The sequence below is a fragment of the Anabrus simplex genome, chromosome 2 (assembly GCF_040414725.1).
Source record: "Anabrus simplex isolate iqAnaSimp1 chromosome 2, ASM4041472v1, whole genome shotgun sequence".
Taxonomy (NCBI): Eukaryota; Metazoa; Arthropoda; class Insecta; order Orthoptera; family Tettigoniidae; genus Anabrus; species Anabrus simplex.
In genome coordinates this window covers 828,058,766-828,082,607 of record NC_090266.1, presented here as the reverse complement: position 1 = coordinate 828,082,607, position 23,842 = coordinate 828,058,766, and the positions used below count along the sequence as shown (strand labels likewise).

The following is a 23,842-nucleotide window of genomic DNA, read 5'->3' as shown; positions in this document are numbered from 1 at the left end:
TGGGTTCGAATCCCACCCCGTCGGCAGCCGTTAAGATGGTTTTCCGTAGTTTCCCCATTTTCACACCAAGAAATGCTGTACCTTAATTCAGGCCATGGCTGCTACCTTCCTAATCCTAGACTTTTCCCATCCTGCGTCGCCGAAACCTTTGATGTATTAGAGTGACTAGCATTTTTTTTCTAAGAAAGGAGTTCATAGTATGAAGACCAGATGGCAGCTGCGAGCACTGAATGCTGTTGCTGCTGTCTTACCAGTACATACTACACAGATGAAGTAGGAGCGGTGACTAATGTGCTGTGAATCTGATCACTGTATTGATTCAGTAATGTGAACGGAATCAAATGAATCGAATGCCCCATCACTACATCCCACTAACTATAATAATATATTTAATGAGTTTTGAGCAATAGTGCACAATCCTTCGGAATGAGACGCATAATGTTTACAAAATAAAGATTTGAAGCACATAAACTACATAACCAAGGAGAGGATTTTCTTTTTCCAGGTTCTACAAGCGCTGGGTTTTACATATATAGTGTATTAATGTAGTTAATGAAATCAGCAGACTGGATAGACTCATTATGTTAAGAATTTCACGATTTTGGTCCATATTGAACAATATATTACCTCAATGAAAAGAAGAATATCCCACGAAGATCCACCTATTCAATACAACATAATCTCACTTGACTACATATACAATTTAAAATATCAAATTGAGTGACATGTTTCACCTTGATTTAGGCATTCTCAGCCGCATACAATTGTTTTAAGATTAAAATTACTAACATTTTCTGAGTGGTTTAGACAGTTGAAGTGCTGGCCTTCTGACCCAAACTTGGCAAGTTCGATCCTGGCTCAGTCAGGTGGTAGTTAAACGTGCTCAAATACATCAGCCTCATGTCGGTAGATTTACTGGCATGTAAAAGAAATACTGCGGGAAAAAATTCTGGCACCTCGGCGTGTTCGAAAACCATCCAAGAGTCATGAAGGTTGTTTTTTGAAAGTTCCACTAACATATTTTCTCTCCCTCATAAAATGTTAAACAATCTGTGTTGCCCTTGTCTAAAAAGCACAATAATTAAAATACAGGTATACCTTGTTATAAGCAATAGTTATGTTCCGCAGAATTGCCGCGCATACGGAATTCGCGTAAATAGTCATCTCATTTGTAAAATATCAAGGTAGGTTTCTATTTGCACACACATTAAGTTTAAAATAGCAGAGATTCTTAGTATTTCGACAATGAAAAAAAAAAACCATTAACATGTTTCTGAAATGCATATTGATGCAAAATTTACACACTTAGAAATTTAACACTGAACCACACAATCTCCTTCTACATCCTTTCCCTTTTCCAGATTCTCTCTGGGTAGGCTAGTGTACCAAAGCCCTCCACATTATTAGATTTTTCCACCATTCCTCTTCTAGTACTTTATTGCTATTGTCTCCTCTATTTGCAATACAGTCCACAACAGAGCTCCGTCTCATTTTAGGCCATCCCCTAGGCCTCTTTGCAGTCTCTGTATCCATGAATGTTCTCTATGTTATTCTCTCTCCTGGCATTCTCATCATGTGAACAAACCATTTTAGCTTCTTGATCTTTACATACTCCCACACTTGTCCTTAATTTCCTCATTTCGTATTCTATCTCGGCTTGTCTTTCCCTGCATGCTATGCTCCACAAGAACCTCATTTCAGCTGCTTGTACCTTACTATGGTTCCGCTTAGTCAACGTCCAAGCTGCTGAAGCATAGGTCAGTATAGGATTATAATAGGACGAATATAAAACCACCTTACACTTCAATGGGACACCTTCATTCCATACAATGTCTCTCACATACTGGTAGAAACTTGCAGACTGATGTATTCTTAAATCAAATTCTCCATCCAAATTTCCATCTTGTGACGACATGTTGCCCAAATATTTAAAAATTTTCAATACTTCAAGAGGTTCATTTCCTATTTTTATCACCCCCCTAGATTTTCTGTTACCTCCTGTCATGATCAAAGCCTTACTTTTTGCAGTACTAATTTCCATTCCAAAATTTCTTATCTTCTCATTCCAATAATCAACTTGTGTCTGTACTTACTCTTCATTATCTCCCCAAACTACAATGGTGCATAGACTTCACTTGCTCGCCCATCATCATCTCTTCATATTATGTAGAATTCTATCCATGATGATAATCAAGAGTAAGAGAGACAATACACTTCCCTGTCGTAAGCCTGTCTCAACTCTGAACCATTCAGTTTGACCCACTTTGGTTCTAACACAGCTTTCACAATTTTGATACAATGTTATTACCATCCACATTGTTTCATTCCGAATCTGTACCAAATTCCTTGAGACATTGTCATATGCCTTTTCAATATCTAGAAACGTTACTACCATGTCCTTTCCATACTCCCCATACCTTTCCATCATTTGATGCAATGTAAATATTGCGTCAAATGTGGACCTGCCTCTTCTGAATCCGTACTGGTGTTCTGCCAATTTTCCCTCTCCTCTGTCTCTTATTCATTTATCCAAGATTCTTTCAAGGATCTTAGCTGTATGAGGTCTCAGTGTCACTCCTCTGTAATTTTCACATTGCTTCCTGTCTCCTTTCTTGAAAATTAGTATAATGATGCCTTTCGTCCACTCTTTTGAAACAGTCTTTTCTCTCCACATCACTCTGATGAGTCTATTTAACCACTGCAGACCAACTGCTCCTGCTGCTATTACCATTTCTATGGTGACCTCATGAATTCCAGCACCCTTGCCTCATTTTATCTTTTAGTGGCCCACTCAATCTCTGCCATAGACACCTCGTATTCCTTTCTTCAACCTGCATTAAATCTGGTTCTTCGATTTCTCCTTGTACCGAAGTATTTTGCACGTTGTAAAGCTGTTGAAATTATTTTCCCCACCTCTGCAATATATCCTGCTTCTGTGTCATCACTTCCTGCTGTTATAAGACCTATCTGTGTCGGTACGACGTAAAGCCCCCCGACCTTTCTGCTGTTAATTTTTAATGAATTTAACACCTTCACCTAGGTTTTTCTTCTTTTTTACCCACTGGAATAAGAGCAGACAATAATAAACTAAAATAATTTCATTAAGTCTATCTACATACCCTACATAGGCTCTGGATCATCTACATCAGAAAAATCCAATAAGGCTGTAGTCTGTTCACATTCAGTCGCAGATTCCTTTCGTGCAAATCCTTTGTACCTGAAATGTTCTCGCTAGGCCCTTGACATTCATTTGAAGTGCCACATAGATTTGCAAAGACATGTTTAATTCTTGCCTGCATAGTCTTCCTTGCCAGATATTTATACAGCTCTTTGTAACATTTAAGACAATGTTCAACGTCTCTCTTCACTACTGCATTCGTTACTTAGGATCATGTTCAAAAATTGCCATTGAAGCATCGATCATTCTGAAGCCCTTGGCCATTTCCTTCGTTGTCAGCTTACTAACAGGCTGAACTTCCTCCACTTCTGTTTCTTCCATATTAACATTCTCACTCAAAATTATCAAATCTTCATTGTTCCGATCTTCGGAATGAGAGTTTAGGAGGAGACACACATTTTCTTCGACATCAGTGAATCCAATCTGCCATGCCATGTCTGGAATTCCACTTGTTACACCAGTGATGTCACTGATCACCTCATTATTATCTAGCACTGACATAACATCGGCCCCAGTTTTCTCCATATACCTTTAAATATTTCGGAGTAATGTCAGTCCATGCATCTCTAATAATATCAATTCATCATCTTAATACACAGTTCAAAAAGATTAAAGAACATGTATTGTAACATCTGGTATGTGAACGTTAATTTGATAGATAGGGTCCCAATGGTCGTACAGCATACCTCGAGACCTTAGCTACTCAGGATATGTCAAATCGAAGTTATACCACAGTCTAATATATACAGTCGCAAAGCTCTGATGATATTTTTCATCCGATGCGACTATAGCTCTCCAAGCGGCGAGGTAGAGGCAACTTGCTAGCAGACAACAGGGAACGAATTACCACTACAGTCTAAAATGGTCATAACTTCTGAACCATTCATGCAAATAATGTCCTGACAAGCGTAAGAATTGTAGAGCATAGAAACATCTACAAAGAAGTCCGCGATGGCATATACGTATTTCGAACTGGTTGCCCTCTAGAAGCGATTTTATATTATAGTCCGCGGTAAAGAAAAATCATTCCTATAGATTAAATAAATATTTCGATATATCCTCGAACTCCTCATCGAAATAAATTGTTTCACCTCCTCCACTATTTCATAAGGATTACAATAACCTTGTCAGGACATTATTTGCATAAATGGTTCAGAAGTTACGACCATTTTAGACTGTAGTGGTAATTCGTTCCCTGTTGTCTGCTAGCAAGTTGCCTCTACCTCGCCACTAGAGGTGCTAGTGTCGCTCCAGCTATCAAGTGGATGAACCTTCCTCTTATTAGAGCTTCGCGACTGTATATAATAGACTGTGGTTATACTCCATCTGCAGGCATATCCATGCATTAAACTGTCAGGTGACCCCTCAAAACAAAGTGAATAGTGGTGCGCCCGTGTGTCATGAGGTACACAGACTACTGCGATCATTTGAGCACGTTGTATGTCAACCAGCACATCCCACGAGACATCTTAAGAGGTCCATTCTAAAGGGCAGTTACTTTGATCCAAGAAGGATGGACTTTTCGTCGTGTTGCTGTGGATCTCAATGTCTCTCCATCAGTTAATCAACGTTTGTGGAATCGCTACAGTGGAACAGGCCAGTTCACAAGGAGGGTTGGACAAGGTCATGGACATGACAACCCCACAGGATGACCGATATCTGACCATCTGTGCGTTGAGCGTTGTTCAGCAACTGCCAGAGAACTGCAACAAGACCTCAGGAGGGTCACTGGACTTGCGGTGTCTGACCAGACGGTGAGGAAAAGGTTAAGAGAAGTGTCCTTACGGCCCGGACGTCCTGTTCTCAAGTACCCGTTAAAAGCAGCAACATCACACAGCTCGCCTTCTGTTTGCCCGTACCCACGTCAACTGGCAACTTCACCAATGGAGACCAGTGTTGTTCACAGACGAGTCCAGATTTCCCCTGACACAGCGTGATGGACGCCAACGTGTATGGAGACGCCGTGGAGAGCAGTACAAGCCAAATTTTGTCCAGGAAGGTGACCAGTTTGGACAAGGTTCCACGATTGTGTGGAATTGCATCAGTATTGATGGCCGTACGGATCTTGTTGCCGTCCATGGTAATCTTAAAGCTGCGGGTTACATCGAGCAGATAAAGCATGTGTTGCTTGCTGCATACAGTGTTGGCCTTGAATTCGTACTCATGCACAACAATGCCAGGGCTCGTGTAGCGCATATCACAAGAGCTGTCTTACGAGAACTGGATATTCAAGAAATGGAATGGCCAGCAGTGAGTCCCGACCTTAATCCCAAGGAGCATGTGTGGGATTGACTTGACAGAAGTGTTCGTGGGTGTCCTGTTCCACCACACTCTCTCCAAGAACTCGAATAGGTTCTCATTGAAGAATGGGACCTGATACCGCAACGTGACCTCTGCCGACTTATACGGAGCATGCTATGTAGGTGCAAAGCTGCGATAAATGCTCATGGAGGACAAACACCATACTGAAGCTCTCCAACTGTGATAAAAATCCACCCTGAAGAACTTTTTTTTTCCCCGCTCCTATTTGGACATTTCGGTTTGTTCTCAAAATGAACACGAATCCATCGATGTTCTTTTGTATACTTCAATGGTAACGAAAAAAGGTTTAGTTGGTAATATACCTGGGTGTGTGTTTTGTGGAGCACAGCATACGTTCATAAACATGTTCCGCTAATTTATTTGAAATGTGTAATAGAATTCTAAATCTTAAAGAGTTTCAAGTTGCAAGGGCAGATACCTTAATCCAAGAAGGATGGACTTTCCGTCGTGTTGCTGTGGATCTCAATGTCTCTCCATCAGTTATTCACCGCTTGTGGAATTGCTACAATGAAGACAGGCCAGTTCACAAGGAGGGTTGGACAAGTTCATGGACGCATGACAACCCCACACGATAACCAATATCTGACCATATGTGCTTTGCAGCATCATTCAGCAACTGCCAGAGAACTGCAACAAGACCTCAGGAGGGTCACTGGAGTCATGGTGTCTAACCAGACAGTAAGGAACAGGTTAACATGAGTGTCTTCACGACCCAGACATCCTGTGTTATAGATGGGGAATATGAAATATTTGTCCCGAATGAGTAAATATATATAATACCAATATAAATGGTCCGTTACTGGACATTATAAATTTTCCAGCTAACTCATTGCTGGTTGCCAGCGTTTCGCCCTCGTGTGCTAGGTTGGGCTCATCAGTTGATACCTAGCACACCTACCAAGACGCTGGCTAGTGCATACAGTGGAGGCCATTGCATAGGCTACATGGAGCCACCGGCAGTGCCAATGCACTATGAGAGACTTCGGCAAGCAGGCAATTTTTGGCAAAGAGACAAAGTCTCTCGTAGTGCATTGGCACTGCTGGTGGCTCCAAGTAGCCTACGCAGTGGACTTCCCGGTATGCACTAGCCAGCGTCTTGGTAGGTGTGCTAGTTACCAACTGATGAGCCCAACGTAGCACACGAGGGCAAAACGCTGGCAACCAGGAATGAGTTAGCTGGAAAATTTATAATGTCCAATAACGGACCAGACGTCCTGTTCGAGAGCTCCATTTAACGTAGCAACATTGCGCAGCTCGCCTTCTGTTTTCCCGTACCCATGTCAACTGGCAACTTTGCAAATGGAGACCTGTGTTGTTCAGAGACTAGTCCATATTTCCCGACACAGTGTGATGGATGTCAACGTGTATGGAGACGCCGTGGTGAGCAGTACATGCCAAATGCTGTCCAAGAAGGTGACCGATTCGGACAAGGTTCTGTGATGTGCGAGGTGGAATCAGTATTGATTGCCGTATGGATCTTGTTGTCATCCGTGGTAATCTTATCGCTGTGGGGTACATTGAGCAGATACTGCTACAGCATATGTTTGTTGCTGCATACAGTGTTGACCCTGAATTCACACTCATGCACGACAATGCCAGGGTTCATGTAGCGCGCACTACCAGAGCTGTCCTGCGAGAACTGGCAGCCTTAAATACTGGTGCTGTTTCTTCTTCAATAGAAATAAATGTGAGGCTAGGCATGTGTTTCCAAAATAAGCCTGTTTCATCAAGGTAGAAAACCTGCTTTGCATTAAAGCCTTTTTTTGGTCACAGTTCCTTTAAACCTATTTTTAAATTCCACTGCTCCAACTTTATCTGCCACAACAGCCTCTCCATTTGAATGTTGTGAAAACCAAAACAATGCTTGAAGTGATCAAACCAACCTGAGCTCGCCGAGAAGGGTACTGGATTGTCCTCTTCTTTCATTAACTCTGCATACAAGCTCTTGGCTTTAACACGAATAGCAGCTCCAGAGAGAGAGGCATGTGTTGCTGGTTGTGATGCTCAATCCAATGGCTTAACACTTTTTCCATTCTTTCCATCACTTCCAAGCAAGATTTGGTCACTCTAGTCACACTTAAGTTAGTAGAGGATTGAGCAATTTATCAAATTGATTCTGTATTGTCACGAACATTTATCACAGAGGATTCATAAGTCCCAAAGCATGCTGAATATCAACAATATGCTCACCTTTCTCTTAGCAATCCAAAACTTTTAACACTGTTTCTAACAAACAAGTCTTTCGTACAATCTTCTTTCATCCGACAGGCAACTTTCTTTCCTTTTACCTGGCATTCTAAATATGAAAGAAGTCAAGTGCAACTTCACAGCTCTACTGACCGGAACAGACAATTCACGTCTCGACAAACACAACAGAAGATGCACATAGGGATACACTTGCCCCATTAAACCTTGGCGTGCGACGTGTACGTTACAGAGTTCGCCATGTATGTCTATACACGCCTTAAGACACTGCAGCTTCCACATACTGTTAACAGATGGCAGCACTAGATTTAAAACCAAAATAGCCTATAAAGAATCCCATTATAACGAGGTTTACCTGTACAATACAAATTATAAGAACAGTAGACATGCTTTCTATCAAATTTTGGTTTTAAAAACCTAGATATATAAAAGCATCTGGCAAGATGTGTGCTGAAATATTTCTAATGAATTTGGTAGGTTAACACATATTCTTACCAAGTTTTTTGTATTTACAGCAAAACCTTGTTAATTCAAAGTCATTGGTATGCAAAAATCTGACTTCGAACTACATGATTTCGAATTAACCGCCAACACTTACTTCGGAAATGCCAACCCTTGTGGCGTCATAATATATTGTAAGACCCGTTCTTCTTCTTCTTCTTCTTCTTCTTTTTCTACCGCTTATCCCACACCTGTGGGGTCACGGGTGCGAACTGTGTAGCACATGTGGATTTGGCCCTGTTTTACGGCCGGATGCCCTTCCTGACGCCAACCCTATATGAACGGATGTAATCACTATTGCGTGTTTCTGTGGTGGTTGGTAGTGTAGTGTGTTGTGTGAATATGAAGAGGAAAGTGTTGGGACAAACACAAACACCCAGTCCCCGGGCTAGAAGAATTAATCAGAGACGATTAAAATCCCCGACCCAGCCGGGAATCGAACCCGGGACCCTCTGCACCGAAGGCCAGTACGCTGACCGTTCAGCCAACGACCTGTTACTGCATGCAATTAACCTTGATTCACAGTTTAAAGCTCTCAAATGCCATGGAAGGAAACTATTTCCATAACGTATCCAGCAAGGTGCATATACAGTATTCAAATAATGCACTTGGATAACCCTCCGGCAAATATAACCCCACGCAATGAAATCAAAAGAAAGAAAACATGATTCAAGGACGAGGAGAAATCTATACTGGCTCCCCTGTGCAAGTGCTTTATTCATTGGATTACTGTATGCATGTATTTTAGATGCCTTGTGCTTGCACGGAAAGTACCCGATGCCCTTAAAACATCGTGGCATTTTGAACTTTCCTATGACGAGGAGAAAAATTCTCTCACTCCGTCCGCATTACAACAACAGTATACAGACTATATTTGTATGATTTCCCACCATGGCACTTCTAAGACCCATTAATGCATGCAATCACCTTGATTCTCAGTTTAAACTTTTCCAATGCCATGGAGACTATTTCAGAAATTTATCCAACAAGGTGCATTTACTTTATTCAAATAATGCACTTGTATAAAACAATGGCAAACATAACCTCACACAACAAAAGGAAGAAAAAGATTCAAAGACGAGGAAAAATTATGCTGGCTCCCTGTGCTAATGCTTTATATTTTGGATTACTCTACTGTCTGCATTTTTAGATGCCTTGTACTGGCATGGAATGTGCCCGACGCCCTTAAAACATTGTGGCTTTTCGAACTTTCCTATGACAGAGGAAGGAAGTCTCTTGCTTCCGTGTGCACTACATACCAACAGAGTACATTTCCCGGCTGGCAATTCTCTCCTTTAAAACCATAAGTCCCTTTGGTCTCAGCATTTAAAAAAGTATTTAATGCAGTTTCATCGGCACTGACAATATTGTTTGGTTCGTGTGAATTGATTATAGGCTATAAGCCACGCTTTTTCGCCGACTGTCTGCATCGCTAGTGTTAGCGGATTCCACCTCACCGCACACTGCCTGCTAGGCCTACGTGGTATTGTGGCGTTCCTTAAAATGCAGAATATAAAATAATTACGATTCCGCTCGAACATAGCAGATATGAAGCACACTGTAGACACACCGAAGTAGGTGAAAGGGCACAGAGTTAACCCTGTACGTTCCAGAAGACGCATTCTTACATGACGCGGAGAAATTTTGAATTTAAATTACTCTGTAAAATAGTATTTTTTTTCAAAATGTAAAGGCAGATTTGAATTGAAAGTCTGAATTTCGGTAACGGGACAGACATTGTTCTTTGAATTATGAATTATCCATATTTCGAATAAAACAATTTAAATAACATGCAAAACCGTACCTCATGTTTCCGGGAGCGAGAGCTGCTTCGAATTATGCGAGATTTTGAATTAACCGATTTTGAATTATCAAGATTCTACTGTATTTGCTGTACAGAAGAGGGAATTTCTCAAGGTCATCTCTGAAGAAAAACATCGACCTTATTTGTCGTTGCAGAATGAAATGTGTAGCGCATAGTGTTGTTAGAAGTCTGAAAGAAGAAGAAACTACATTAAGATAATGTAATAATTCAAAAATATATATTCACTGGGGAGATAGATTGGTCTGATTTGCCCCCATTCTACTTGTCTTGCAGGTATCTCTCTGTATGTGAAGTGCCCCATCTTACAGGCTACTGGTGCTTGTCTTGCGCTGTATCTGTGTATTACAAAGCGCGGAGGAGAATTAACAGGGGAGGGAAGGAGCGGAACTGCAACAGAGCACCTACCCCTACCTGAAATCATAAAATATACCGTATGTATGCTTTTAAAAGAGAATGTATCGAACTTGTATCAATGACTTCAACTAAAATATCACTACTAGAGCATCCAAACTAGGTACATTACCCAAAGGCATGATTTTCTTACGTAGTATTTTAATACATTAACAACTTGTGTTAGTGAAATGACTGGAAGTGGGGGGGTTGTTTACTTCATTAGTTTTTCCATGGAGAAAGGTTTCTGAACATATCAGTTAAATTGGGTTTGTGACATGTTAACATTCAAAAATGCCAGCTGACGGCACTGGGATATCTGTATAAAACATATGCCATTCCTAGGGGCTTTAGAAGAAGAATGCAAGGTCCAAATCCTGCTAGGATTTCAATTTGGTACACAGGAAAATAAAAAAAGAAACTTAGATTTAAATAGTTTTACAATTCCGCAACCTGTATTCATTGTAGGACTTCAAATTTTGGGATGGTAATCAAAATAACGAGAGCCTCCGTAGCTCAGGCGGCAGCGTGCCGGCCTTTCACTGTTGGATACCGTGGTTCAAATCAAGGTCACTCCATGTGAGATTTGTGCTGGACAAAGCGAAGGCGGGACCGGTTTTTCTCGGGTACTCCAGTTTTTCCTGTCGTCTTTCATTCCAGCAACACTCTACACTATCATTTCATTTCATCTGTCAGTCATTAATCATTGCCCCAGAGGAGTGCGACATGCCTCGGCAGCCGGCACAATAGGGAACATGCATGATCCGGGGTTTTAATTAAAAATATGATAATCTGATTCAAAATTTCATGCAGAGTTCAAAAATGTGATCAGAATGTACAAATAATAACTCCTAACGTGATAAAAATCTACGAAAATGTCACGTCACGCAAGTACGCGATTTCATTGGTCTGACGTCATCGTACAGGTTGACTGAATTAGCAGACGAAATAACACATAGTGTGCTGTGAGAAGCAGGATACACTTCGCGTATTTCTACTTTACGTTAGTGTCTAGTATGGTTAAATTCGAGGTCTATACATTGGATAATAATCTGAGTGGTACATTTTAGACTTAAAATGAATCCTGCGCAGACAGTGAGGCAGAAAACTTATAAATGGTGTAGAGTTCCGATGTGCAATAGCATATCGCATACCATACCATACCAAATAAATTGTTTATAAATGTTCCAAAGACGCTAAAACTAGGGAGAAATGGATTTTGGCGAGCCAGAGAAATGCTGGTGATATATCGATAAAGTCTACACAGTATTTTTTTGAAGATTTTAACGCAAGATGAATTTGTTTGAATTTTCAAATCACTTTTCCATGTCAGCTGTTCTAGTGGTAAAACTTTAAATTTTAATGTATGATGCTTTATTTAAATGCTTAAATTACATCTTGGAATATGAAAGTAATAAACAGTGCATTAAATAATGCTGATTATTAAAGTATTCTCGAAACCTAACCTATGTTTTGGGTGATCCACGTCAAGATAATAAATCAAAGGGGTTATGAACCATTTTGACAGCTCTAATTCTACCAATATATCTTGGCATGGGACAGTTATGTATGTCTTTATTGAAGAGCTTAATTGGTAAAGAAATTTAGGCTATATCTAAATACTCTATAATGTAACAAAGAATAGGCGTGTACATCATGAAAGGAAACAACGTGAATTTATCAAATGTATAACTACACAAAACCAATGCTTGTCTGTTGGGGTCTTATAAGTTAACAATGCTCAATTATAATAATTATCATAATATTAATGAAATAAATAACATAATTGCACACAGGTAAAAATAGTGATGTAGGTGTTTAAAATATCATCCAACTTAGCCTAAGTTTTAGGTTATACAATCCAAGTCAATAAACCGAAGGGTAAAAATACCGCGCGAGTTGGCCGTGCGGTTATGAGCGCGCAGCTGTGAGCTCGCATCCGGGAGATAGTGGGTTTTGAACCCCACTGCCGGCAGCCCTGAAGATGGTTTTCCGTGGTTTCCCATTTTCACACCAGGCAAATACTGAGGCTGTACCTAAGGCCATGGCCGCTTTGTTCCCATTCCTAGGCCTTTCCTGTCCCATCGTCGCCATAAGACCTATATGTGACGGTGTGACGTAAAGCAAACAGCAAAAAAAAAAAAAAAGTAAAAGTCACAGCACCCAAAGACATTCCTGTATTGAGCGACTAAAATGTCACCAGGACACTTTTCTTTCCTGGTATGCTCAGCTTGTTAAAAGCCGAATGTAATTAATGTTATTGGCTTCACGCCCCGCTAACTACTTCTACGATTTTGGAGACGCCGATATGCAGGAGTTTAGTCCTGCAGGAGTTCTTTTACGTGCCAGTAAATCTACCGACACGAGGCTGACGTATTTGAGCACCTTCAACTACCACCGGACTGAACCAGGATTGAACCTGCCAAGTTGGGGTCAGAAGGCCAGCACCTCAACAGTCTGAACCACTCAGCCCGACTTGTGAAAACTAGATGAAGTCATATTTATCTTTATCATGTTTAACATTTTTCCCTCCACAGATATTTAATTCTCTTTCATGGGCACTGGAAGTGGGTAGGCCAGTTGTCCCAACCATAAATATATATTTTTTTGGGAATGATAGATTATAGCCCTATAGTACTATGATCTTTCTTTCTTTCCTTCTTTCTTTCTTTCTCAATCAGTTTATCCTTCAGGGTTGGTTTTCTCTCGGACTCAGCGAGGGATTTCACCTCTACCACTTCAAGGGCAGTGTCCTGGAATGTGAGACTTTGAGTATGGTGATGCAACTGGTGAGGAGGGCCATTACCTCGCCCAGGCGGCCTCACCTGTTATGCTCAACAGGGGCCTTGTTGGAGGATGGGAGGATCGGAAGGGATAGACAAGGAAGAGGGAAGGAAACAGCCGTGCCTGGAGGAGAAGTAGGAAAATACGAAAAACCACTTCGAGGATGGCTGAGGTGGGATTCGAAACCCTTCTACTCAGTTGACCTCCCGAGGCTGAGTAGACCCCGTTCCAGTCCTCGTACTATTTGTTTTCAACTTTCATGGCAGAGCCGGGAATCGAAACCGGGCCTCCGGGAGTGGCACACATTAACCACTACACCACAGAAGCGGACTAGTACTATAATGCTACCTATATGTTTATGTTAGTGCTGAAATCCGATTTCTTACTTTACTAATGCTGAAAGCCCGAAAATGTAATGTTATTCTTTAATAGGGGAATCAGTCTAGAAGGAAATGTTGAAATGTTGAAAGTGATGTGATATCTATCCAGGTTCGTTGTTATCCTAATACTATGGGTTACAGTACATTGCACGTATATAAAAGACGCCACTTACAAACTTGCTTGTTATCCGCGAATTTCTGCGGCCACAAAAGTCACTACTTTTCAAGAATTATGACATCTACACATGATAGATTGTCTGACTGTGCTGTTTTGAACCTTTCTTCTGTCATTTCGAAGTTATTCGCGATCATGAATAATAAATAATCGGCTTTTAGCAACGGCTGATGCACAACGGCTGGTAGAGCTCCATGCGGTACTGGATCGTGACGTCACAGCGCGCCGCTTACGTCAGAGGCCGTTTCACTCGCCTTGCGGAAAGGCACTATTAAATATTTTTTAAATGGTAGAAAACAAGGCAACATACCACAATGTAATACGTTTACGTACTATTTCATTGGTGTACTTTTCAAAAAAAGTATTTTTGAAATTGATGCATGTTCCCAATTCCTATACTCGCCGCAAGTTGGGGGCTTCATTCATCCCATTCCTGACCCGGTTATTGACTGGAAAACAGGTTGTAGGTTTTCATTCAATCAAAATAACGATATTTTAAACACCTGTAATTCTAACACAATTTTTCAAATTTAAATGAGTCCTGTCTTCTGAAAAAATTTTTAAACCAGAAACATTGCCACCATGAGAGAAGCGATACTGATGTTATGTTACACGAAGAAATGTTAAGGCACAATAATAACCTCTTCTAGCGCAAAATTGCAAAGACCCGACAAAGAAAATGGCCTTGAAATAATGGTACATTTTTAACACAGACTACACACTATTTCTCAATAAAACATAAATGAGCAAAGGTTAATCAAAATCAATTCATATCAAAGGCAGTGTACTTACTTAGCTTGCAGAAACTGCTCCTTGTTATACTTGTGCTTGTGGGTGTTCATTAATCTTCTGCCCCACCCTGCTTGATTCTGACGCCAGCTGCCGTGAGCTGATTGTCCACCTTCTCTTCGAACATAATGAAAATTCAGCAGATGATTCAGGTTCTGCTTCTTTGACAGTGTAACAGATTCATGCTCTGCTGGAGCACCTAACCCTACCTGAAATCATAAAATATACCATTTGTATGCTTTTAAAAGAGAATGTATCAAACTTGTTTTTAACAATCAATGACTTCAACTAAAACATCACTACTACAGCATCCAAACTATGTACATCACCCAAAGGCAAGATATTCTTACATAGTATATTAATACATTAATGATTTGTATGATCAGGATACATTTAAACTTTCCACAATTTCACCAGACAAAATACTATATGAATTATAGACTGTTAAGATGATGATGATGCTTGTTGTTTAAAGGGGCCTAACATCGAGGTCATCAGCCCCTAATGGTACGAAGTGAAATAACAAAAAATTCAAATTCATCCACTGACTAAAATAAAATAAAAAATGTCATGAAGAATGAATGGATGGACATGACCCTACAAAAAAACAAAAACAAACAAACAAACAAACAAAAACAGTGGATCAGACTCACAAGTATTGCAATTCGTACAGGGAACGCAGACCTATGGTGTTTCTCACACAACGGCGCCACTCATAGCCCACGCAAACCGGTAAGGTTCCCCGCCTAGGTGTACTAGTCACGGGCACCGGTATTCCCGTGGTGTTCCTCACATAGTGGGTAACAATCACAGGCAACGCTGACCCACGGTGCCACTCATATAGCGGTACAACTCACAGGCTACGCCCAGACCCGCGGTGTTGCTCACATGGGTACAACGCACGGGTACTGGAATCCACCAGGCCAGGCTTTTTACTGCAACTAATCACAAACCTACTTCGTACCAATTTAGTGATACTATTCGCAAGTACATGCAACTCGTGGTGTTCCCCGCATGATGGTACGAATCAAGAGTAGTTTCATGGTTCTAATTCAATCATCCCTTGGTCGCCCCTTGTAGTCGCCTCTTACGACAGGCAGGGGATACCGCGGGTGTATTCTACATGTGCGCCCCCCACCCCCAGGGGGTAGTGTGTTTGGTCCGCGAGAGGTATTTTATTTCCCTCAAGTCTGCCGGCAAGCCAGTTAGGACCCCCCTATCCGCCACCTGGGACGCGCCACGTGGGAGTATCACCTCTCCCTTGCTACGCCTGCGTAGCAGGTTCATGGGAACTGTTAATATACTGGGAAAACTAAATGATAAACCCATTCATCTTATGATCACCACTATTTACTGCAGTAGAGCTCAAACATCAAGGTTTGAGGCATGCCAAGCATGCCCAGCACTGGCCAGTAGCAGCATCCACCACAAGCTACATTGCCTCATACGAACAAGCTGTCTCTCCACTTATAAAACTAAAATCAAACACCACGAACGCTCTGAGAAATGTTTCATTTTTCGCTGACCCGGAAGGGTACATTTTTCTTAATATATAGAATCAAAAGTAATATTTTTATGCTGAGTGGTTCACATTTTATAGGTTGTTAGAGATGATGCACCGGTTATTGCAGTCTTGAAATTTGTCCGGCAACAAAATTGGAAACAAACACAAATGAGATGACAAATATTTTATAGTCCCTGCCATGTAAGCTTAAACACTACTGTCGGATTTTTTATGATGGACACTCGAGTTTAGACTTTAACTACAAACGAACCAATAGGCCTATTGCAATGCAATTTACACCAATATTTTCCTTGTTTAATTCTACATTAGCGTATATAAGACACATTGTTTTCGACATTCATTAAATGTTTTGTATTTGTGGTTGTAATAAATATTACCCAGGTTTTTGGCTTCTTCTCTAGGACGCGCTCACTTAGGAATATAAATAAGGAAAACTACTTGTCTGATGGTAATGAAATTTTTGTGTGTCATAACCACATATATTTGGAGTGTAATACTCAAGTTACAATTTTTTTCAACCGCCCCGAAAAAAGTTCTTATTTTTCTAAAACAACTCTTTCTCAGACCAGGATAAACGTGCAGCAGCAAACTTGGGCTTGTTTTGAAGCACTCAGTCATGATTATCAGAAACTACAACAACTGTAACCATACAGTGTGGTACCGAATTTATGAAGAGTAATACTGAAAGGAGGTTTTATGTACGCCGGACCGTGCGATTAACAGCAGGCCGGGTGGTGAAATTGGGTGCAGTGTGCCGCATTCAGTAGTATTCATGCGAGCAACGAACACAGCTTTTCGCTTACTTTCAACATTTCATTTTATTTCCTCTTATAAATTCCACTTCCCATCACCTTTCCTCGTAAGGGCTTTGGACCTTCAATGGCAGGTTTAAAAATGGTAGACTTCCTAATATAGAAATATCACACTGTACAATTTTTACAAGAGTTATTTGCATTATTATTTACATATATTTACAATATTTAATTCCATCAATTTTCTTCATCTGAAAATATCACTGTGTTCCGATGAATCGGTGCTGCTGTCATTCATGTTCATTATGACTGGCTCGAAATAACGGACATTTTCAGACAGTCCATCTTTTTCCCAGTAGTGGTCATCAATAAACTAAAGATGATAATTTATGAAGAATATACATTAATGACAATATGTAAATAAATAAATAAATAAATAAAAGTCTCAAGATATTCGTAATATATTACATTCAAGTTATCTAATTCACAGAAATTACCGAATAGGAACAAATATAAGAACTGTATGCTTCACACTGTATGAAATAGGACAAAGCATGGAACACAGAGACCAACATTACATTTTGTGCACTCGGTGCGAACATTACTGGAGCATTCCTTTCCAGCACAGCGTCGTCGATTGCAGGGCGCTGCGAGGTGCCCAATCCCGTCAAGTCGTACATCGTCAGTGACGCTACTGTGGCGACGAAAATCTAGATGTGACAAATCCCATCCAGACCTCCTTAGCAGTAACCATGAATTGTGAATGGATACGCCCAGGAGCCATGTGAATAGCGACCACCACAATTTCTTTCCACGTATGCCTACTATGTAGTACGACACATTCTGGTCCATCCTATCTGTTCCTGCTGAAACGAGATCATCGTCTGCGCCTCCTATATGATCGTTGCCAGCAAGTACAATTTCTGCCTTACTTGAAAGCTGGCGACCTGTGAGGTTATCAACCAAACCACCAACATCTTCATCTCCTGAATCTTCGTCGGAGTGAATATTAGCTTCCGGAGGTTCAATAAAAATGCTGTTAACCTCTCCAATTGGTTCGTCCGATTCAAGAATATCTAATACTTCTTGGAGCATAATGTCCCTGTAAAAAGGGAAACAAGGTTTTGTAGCTGCATATATGTTAACAAGTCACAATTTATTTAAATGTTCAATGAAAATTGATGTATAACAGTAACAGGTAGCATAACGTACACCATCAAATACACGCACAAGGTAAATAGCTTACACAAGCGTCTAGCGTTGTTTTAAGTGCCTACGGGAGTAATATTTACTGTTAAATGTAAATTAACTGCATCATGATGTGAACATAGATCACTCCCAAACTTGTTAAGCATATTAGTTGTGTAATCTAAACATAAATATATGTGAAATATCAAACTTACTTGAAGTGCGCCATCATGATTCAGCTGTTGTGACAGACACAAAACGAAAGTGCGCCGAAACAATGAGTCGATATGTATTACGTAATAATATGCTCGCACACAGTTGCCACATGCTTCTTGAATTGATCTACACAGTCAGCAATAATTCCAGCGCTATACAAAGCACTGAGAGCAATCTAAATGAAGGAATGCAGGCCTTGATCATATAGACACGCACGGCGTTAACGGGTTAACCCGGCAATGGCAATACATGGCATCAAGAGCGTCTGTCAGGAGTTGATCATCTGCCTAGGTGACGACAATAACAACGAAGGCGATGGTAGTGGTAGCAGTGATCTGGAGGGTATCTAGCCTCTACCTGTACAAAACAGATATGAAAATAAGGTTTCTGAATTTTCATAAATTTTATAGATTTTACTTGAAACCTTTTGTGTTAGCACCGGTGTATATTATTCTAACAATTATTGGCGTATTTAAAGTGAGATTCTTGTCTGCCGATTTCTTACGTATTTTCTAACATCGCGAAAATAAGATTTTCGTAGTATATGTATCTCGTATCACTTTGTGTGATGAAATATTTTATTGTAAACTTATCGGTGTTGAAAGTTCGATTTTTGTTGGCTGATTTCATTTGTATTTTGATCATCGCAATGACATTAAAAGAATTTCTCCCCTAGTTTTAAAAACTCACATGTCATGCAATCATCTGTTGTTGCGGCGACAATATCGCTTTGTGCGCCACTGCAGTGTGACCAACATTGTGCGCAGCTGTCGTGCAACCTTACCCTGGCCTACCTATAGGTGCTCCAAATTAACATATCATCATCATCATCATCATCTGCAGTTTCCAGCTGTTGGCCAAGTCTGCTTGGAACATAAGCCTCTCCATCTCCTCTTGTCTTGCCACCACTTCTCCCTAGTCACTCTTGCCCAGTCCTCTCCACTTCTCTGTACACACTCTTCCACTCCTTTTATCCACCTGTCTCTTGGTCTCCCTCTTGGCCGTTTACCTGTTATCTCCATTTCGTGCATCCTCCTCTGTATCCTTTCCTCTGTCATTCTCTTCATGTGTCCATACCATCTAAGTCTAGATGCCTCTACCCTATTCTGTAGTGGCTCTTCTTTTACTATAGTCCCGGGCGTGTAAGGACGTACACTAAGGGTGCAACCTTACCCTTTCTCCCCTGCAATATTAAGGTATTGATTTATAGTGACTTTTCTTGCTGTTGGGTCTTTTTCAGTGTCGGTAACCATGCAGTTTAGGGACCCTACTTGCCGATACGACGTCTTACTGTTACCGTTAATCTGGCACGTTGGCAACGTTCAGTCACTGTTCTAGCGTGAATTGCGTGTTGCCACCGCATTGCCTCTAAAGTCACTAGCGATACATTTGCGAGAATATTTAGAGCATATTTTCTTTTTCTGTGGGATTGTAAATCTATTTGGCTAATACCAGGTAAGTAGAATTGTGGCATGTTCGGATAATGCATTTAATAACATAGTTTGTGTGAAATGATGAGCACATCATTTTATTAATTGCGTTCCTATTTCGTCCCATACTTATACGAACAGAATTCGATTGGGATGTCTAAGAAGGAAGAAAAATCTGCAAAAACTCCTCCGAAAAGGAAACCAAGGTTACGTCCTTTACAAGCTTCAGGTCAAGAAATGCCTGTACATTGCTACGAGCAATTGAAACAGGAAGACGACGAAGAAGGTATCAGTCGTAGTGATACGAAGCTAATGGCAAGAGTTGCATTATTAACTGGGGTAAGTGTTCGTTTTTATCTTGTTTCTATGATAAGTTTCTGGCATAATGACAATCAGTTGAAAAGGAGCAGTATTTCATTCTGAACCTAACCTAACCTAACCTGATCATGTAGGCCTAGGCCTATACCATGTCTTGTGTCGACTTCGATACGGTTCGTAGACTTAACCTTTGTGTATTCATGTTGACTTACGGTATATGTGTATGTAATATATTTCTGTGTGTGTATTCTTACAGTGTAGTTTCGGTTTAGTCCGAAAAGTAATAGGAAATTTCAAGAAGGGAGTTGAATTTTCTACACCAGGTAAACGCCGAAAGCGTGAACATCCAGTGACCGGCATAGACAGTTTTTCTAAGGAAGCGATAGCAAGGTTTATTTATGATAAATTACATAAAGGTAAGGTGACTTCATAAGGAATCTATTGCAACATTATTTATAGAAATTGGCACGCAGGTGAGATAAGCTCCCAGAAATGTTTTGTGCATGTATTGTCATACAGCTCTTTTGAGTCCCTTGTAACTCTCTTTTTTCTTCCCACAGGAGAAGTCGTAACTGTAAGAAAGGTTTTTGACCACATGAAAGCAAATTATGACACTTATTTGTATAAGGGCTCCGAAACATCATTAAGAAGAATTTTGAAGGCCATGGGGTTTGTGTGGAGTAAAGGTGATCCCTATGCGTATGTTAGAGAAAATGAAGACATTTGTTTTAAGAGATCCTGTTTTCTGAGGGAATACATGCGTTATAAGGACAGTGAGAAACCAAAACCTGTTGTTTTCTTGGACGAGACTTGGATTTTTATGAATGGTGAATATATATGTTATATATTACATTTTATATAAAAAAAATCTTGGAATAATTTATCTTCATCAGGTGTCTTTGGTTTCAATTGTGCATTTGTCTTTCAGGGTCACCCACATACTCCTGGAATAAACCACACAAATCTGGACATGATGTTCAAGGAGTAATTCGTCGACCTGTGTCTGAGGGAGGAAGACTGGTTATTGTTCATGCTGGAACGAAGGATGGCTTTGTACCTGGTATGTTCTTACTTTATTTTACTTCATTTTATTGTAGTGAGGTGATCTCTCTTTACATAGTTATGAGGGTATTTAGGGTTTGTAGTACGGATGTAGGGGGGGGGGCACATAAGTCTCTGATAAGACCCCAACTTAAGTACAGTTCCTGTGTATGAGACCCTCACTGGGATTACTTGGTTTGAGAATTGGAAAAGTTCAAAAGACAGAAGCACGATTTGTTGTGGGTGATTTCTGACAAAAGAGTAGCGTTACAAAAATTTTGTCGGATTTGGGCTGGGAAGACTTGGGTGAAAGGAGACAAGTTGCTGGACTAAGTGGTATATTCCGAGCTGTCGGTGGATAGGTGGTGTGGAATGACATTGGTAGACAAATACGTTTCAGTGGTATTTTAAAAGTAGGTAAGATCACAGTACAGTGATAAAGTTGATGAAAAGTGGGGCAAATATTTGGTTTTTTTTTAAGAAGGGAGTTAGGGATTGGAATAATTTACCAAGGGAGATGTTCAATAAATTTCAAAATTCTTTGCAATTATTGAAGAAAATACTAGGCCTATCCCTGAAACTACATCTTCCACCTGGGCGACTGTCCTAAGTGCAGATCAGTGGTGACTGATTGATTGAAATTGACTGGCACTAGGTCGGAAGTGGCATTATAACTTACCGCTCATTGAGCTCTGTACGTGGTTTTTGATTTTGACTTCTCCACTGTTATTAAAAAGACTTGCAGGTATTCACTTTAGGCCAATGATTAACCTTAGAGAGGTATTTCAATCAAAACTTACTCAGTGTATTTTCATATAATATTACTGGATATTTGTATCAGTAAATTACTTGTATTGTAGGCCTATTTATTATGTTTATTCTGCATTCGACAATCTCCACCTGAATCAGTGCTTGATACCTGACTGTTAAACACCTTCCAAGCTTCTTATTTCTTACTGCCTGATATAGGTTCAGTGTTCGCAGCAATTACATTTGTTCTAAGGTATTGAAATGGGTGTTTATACTTATATCTTTTATGCAAGTGATCGTGGACTTCTAATCCAGATATAGGCCTACTAATGGAGATACATTCATGAGAGATGTTACGATAAAGTAGTGTAAGTAGTAATTAATTGACTTCATCATCAGGTGACTTTGCTACACAGTAGTTGGTTTCACTTAAAATCAGACAGCTTTTTGTATCATTCAACAGAAATCACATTTTTTATTAATAGGCCTATCCTTGAAGAGGGGCGATCTCATTTTTAGGGAATACTTTTTTTAGAAGAAATAACTTCATACTAAAACTTAAAATTCTTACAGGTGCCGATTTGATATTTGCTACAAACTTCAAGAGAAATCAGGATTACCATGGTGCTATGAACAGCGAGAAATTTCAGATGTGGGTGAAGACGCAATTAATCGTAGGATTAAGAAATATAGGACCCTGTGTTATTGTAATGGATAATGCACCATATCACTGTAAGCTTGTTGAGCATCAACCAACAACGAAATGGAGAAAGGATCAATTAGTGGTAATTATACTTAATTGAATATTTCCTTCTACTGAATGATGTTTAATGATGTTACAGAAATTAATTTTTATTTTTCCTTTAATTTACAGTCATGGTTAAGGCAGAATGGAGTTTCTCCACCAGAAAATGCTACAAAAGATGAGCTGCAAAGGTTGTGTAATATGAATCGAAGTCACTTAAAGAGGTACAGAAGCACGTAAACATAAGTTTAGATAATGTTGTTTACACTCGTGTATTTGACTTTCATGTATGCATAACAATATTTCTCTGTTTCTTTAAAACCAGGTACATTGTTGACGAGATGCTGCACAGTGAACGCCATACTGTCTTACGACTTCCTCCATACCACTCATTTTTCAATGCCATCGAATTTGTATGGTCTGTGGCAAAACAGTATTATAACAAAACAGTGGCTTCAAGACCTGGTCACGGATTGGACAGAGCTACAGCTGTGTGGAGAGAATCTCTTGATCAGGTAGGCCAAGTGGAAATGTTATTTATTGGATATAGGCAAGTTGAGTTTATAATATACTTGTCAGGTTGTGATACTTCAATATATCTTATAGGTGACAGCAGAGATGTGGAGAAATGAAGTGAAACACACTGAGAAGAAGACTGTCGAGTTCTACAATAATGAGGTGAGAGGTCTTCCTGAAGTGGAGGAACTAGTCATTCATCATGGAAGCAGTGAATCAGAGGAGGAAGATGAAGATGAAGAAGAAGAAGAAGAAAGAAGAGAAGTCGAGGAGTTAGCTGTACCATTGTAAGAGCCATTCCATGAGATTAAGAATGTTATAACTTTGCTGGGAAATAATACATTTCTGATTGCCCCGTCCTTTCTGATATAACGAAGTTACATTTCAAAATTGTGGGAATTGTGTATCTACAAGTTACAGGGCGGTATAGATGTGCAGGTGGGGATCAGTGTCCAATCGGAGTGGAATTATCTAGAACTGCTGTGGCGCAATGTGAGGAGGAGCGGGCAAGGGGGGGAGAGAGAGAGAGGGAGACAGCACTCTGTCACCAATACACGATGTAAACATTGTACGCCTGTTAAAATACTGACATAACTTAAATTTTATACACTATCTAATGGTTTTCCACAGTTCTCTGAAAGTCACAACTCACGTATACTGTATATATATAGAGAGAATTACATATAAAAATACCTGTGTCCACAATAAGTAGCCCACATATTAAATATAAATCAATTTGCTTTACGTCGCACCAACATAGATAGGTCTTATGGCGAAAAAGAGGATAGAAGAGATAGGAAAGGGCTAGAAGT

General features: G+C 40.1%; 1 protein-coding gene across 1 annotated transcript in view; it reads right to left on the bottom strand.

Moving 5' to 3' along the window:
• LOC136864490 (E3 ubiquitin-protein ligase RNF10) overlaps window positions 1-23,842 on the bottom strand; it is a 362,846-nt gene that overhangs the window by 251,053 nt on the left and 87,951 nt on the right. The window contains exon 3 of the mRNA XM_068226296.1: window positions 14,553-14,758. Coding sequence (XP_068082397.1) covers window positions 14,553-14,758 — 206 coding nt within the window. The remainder of the gene's footprint in view (window positions 1-14,552; window positions 14,759-23,842) is intronic.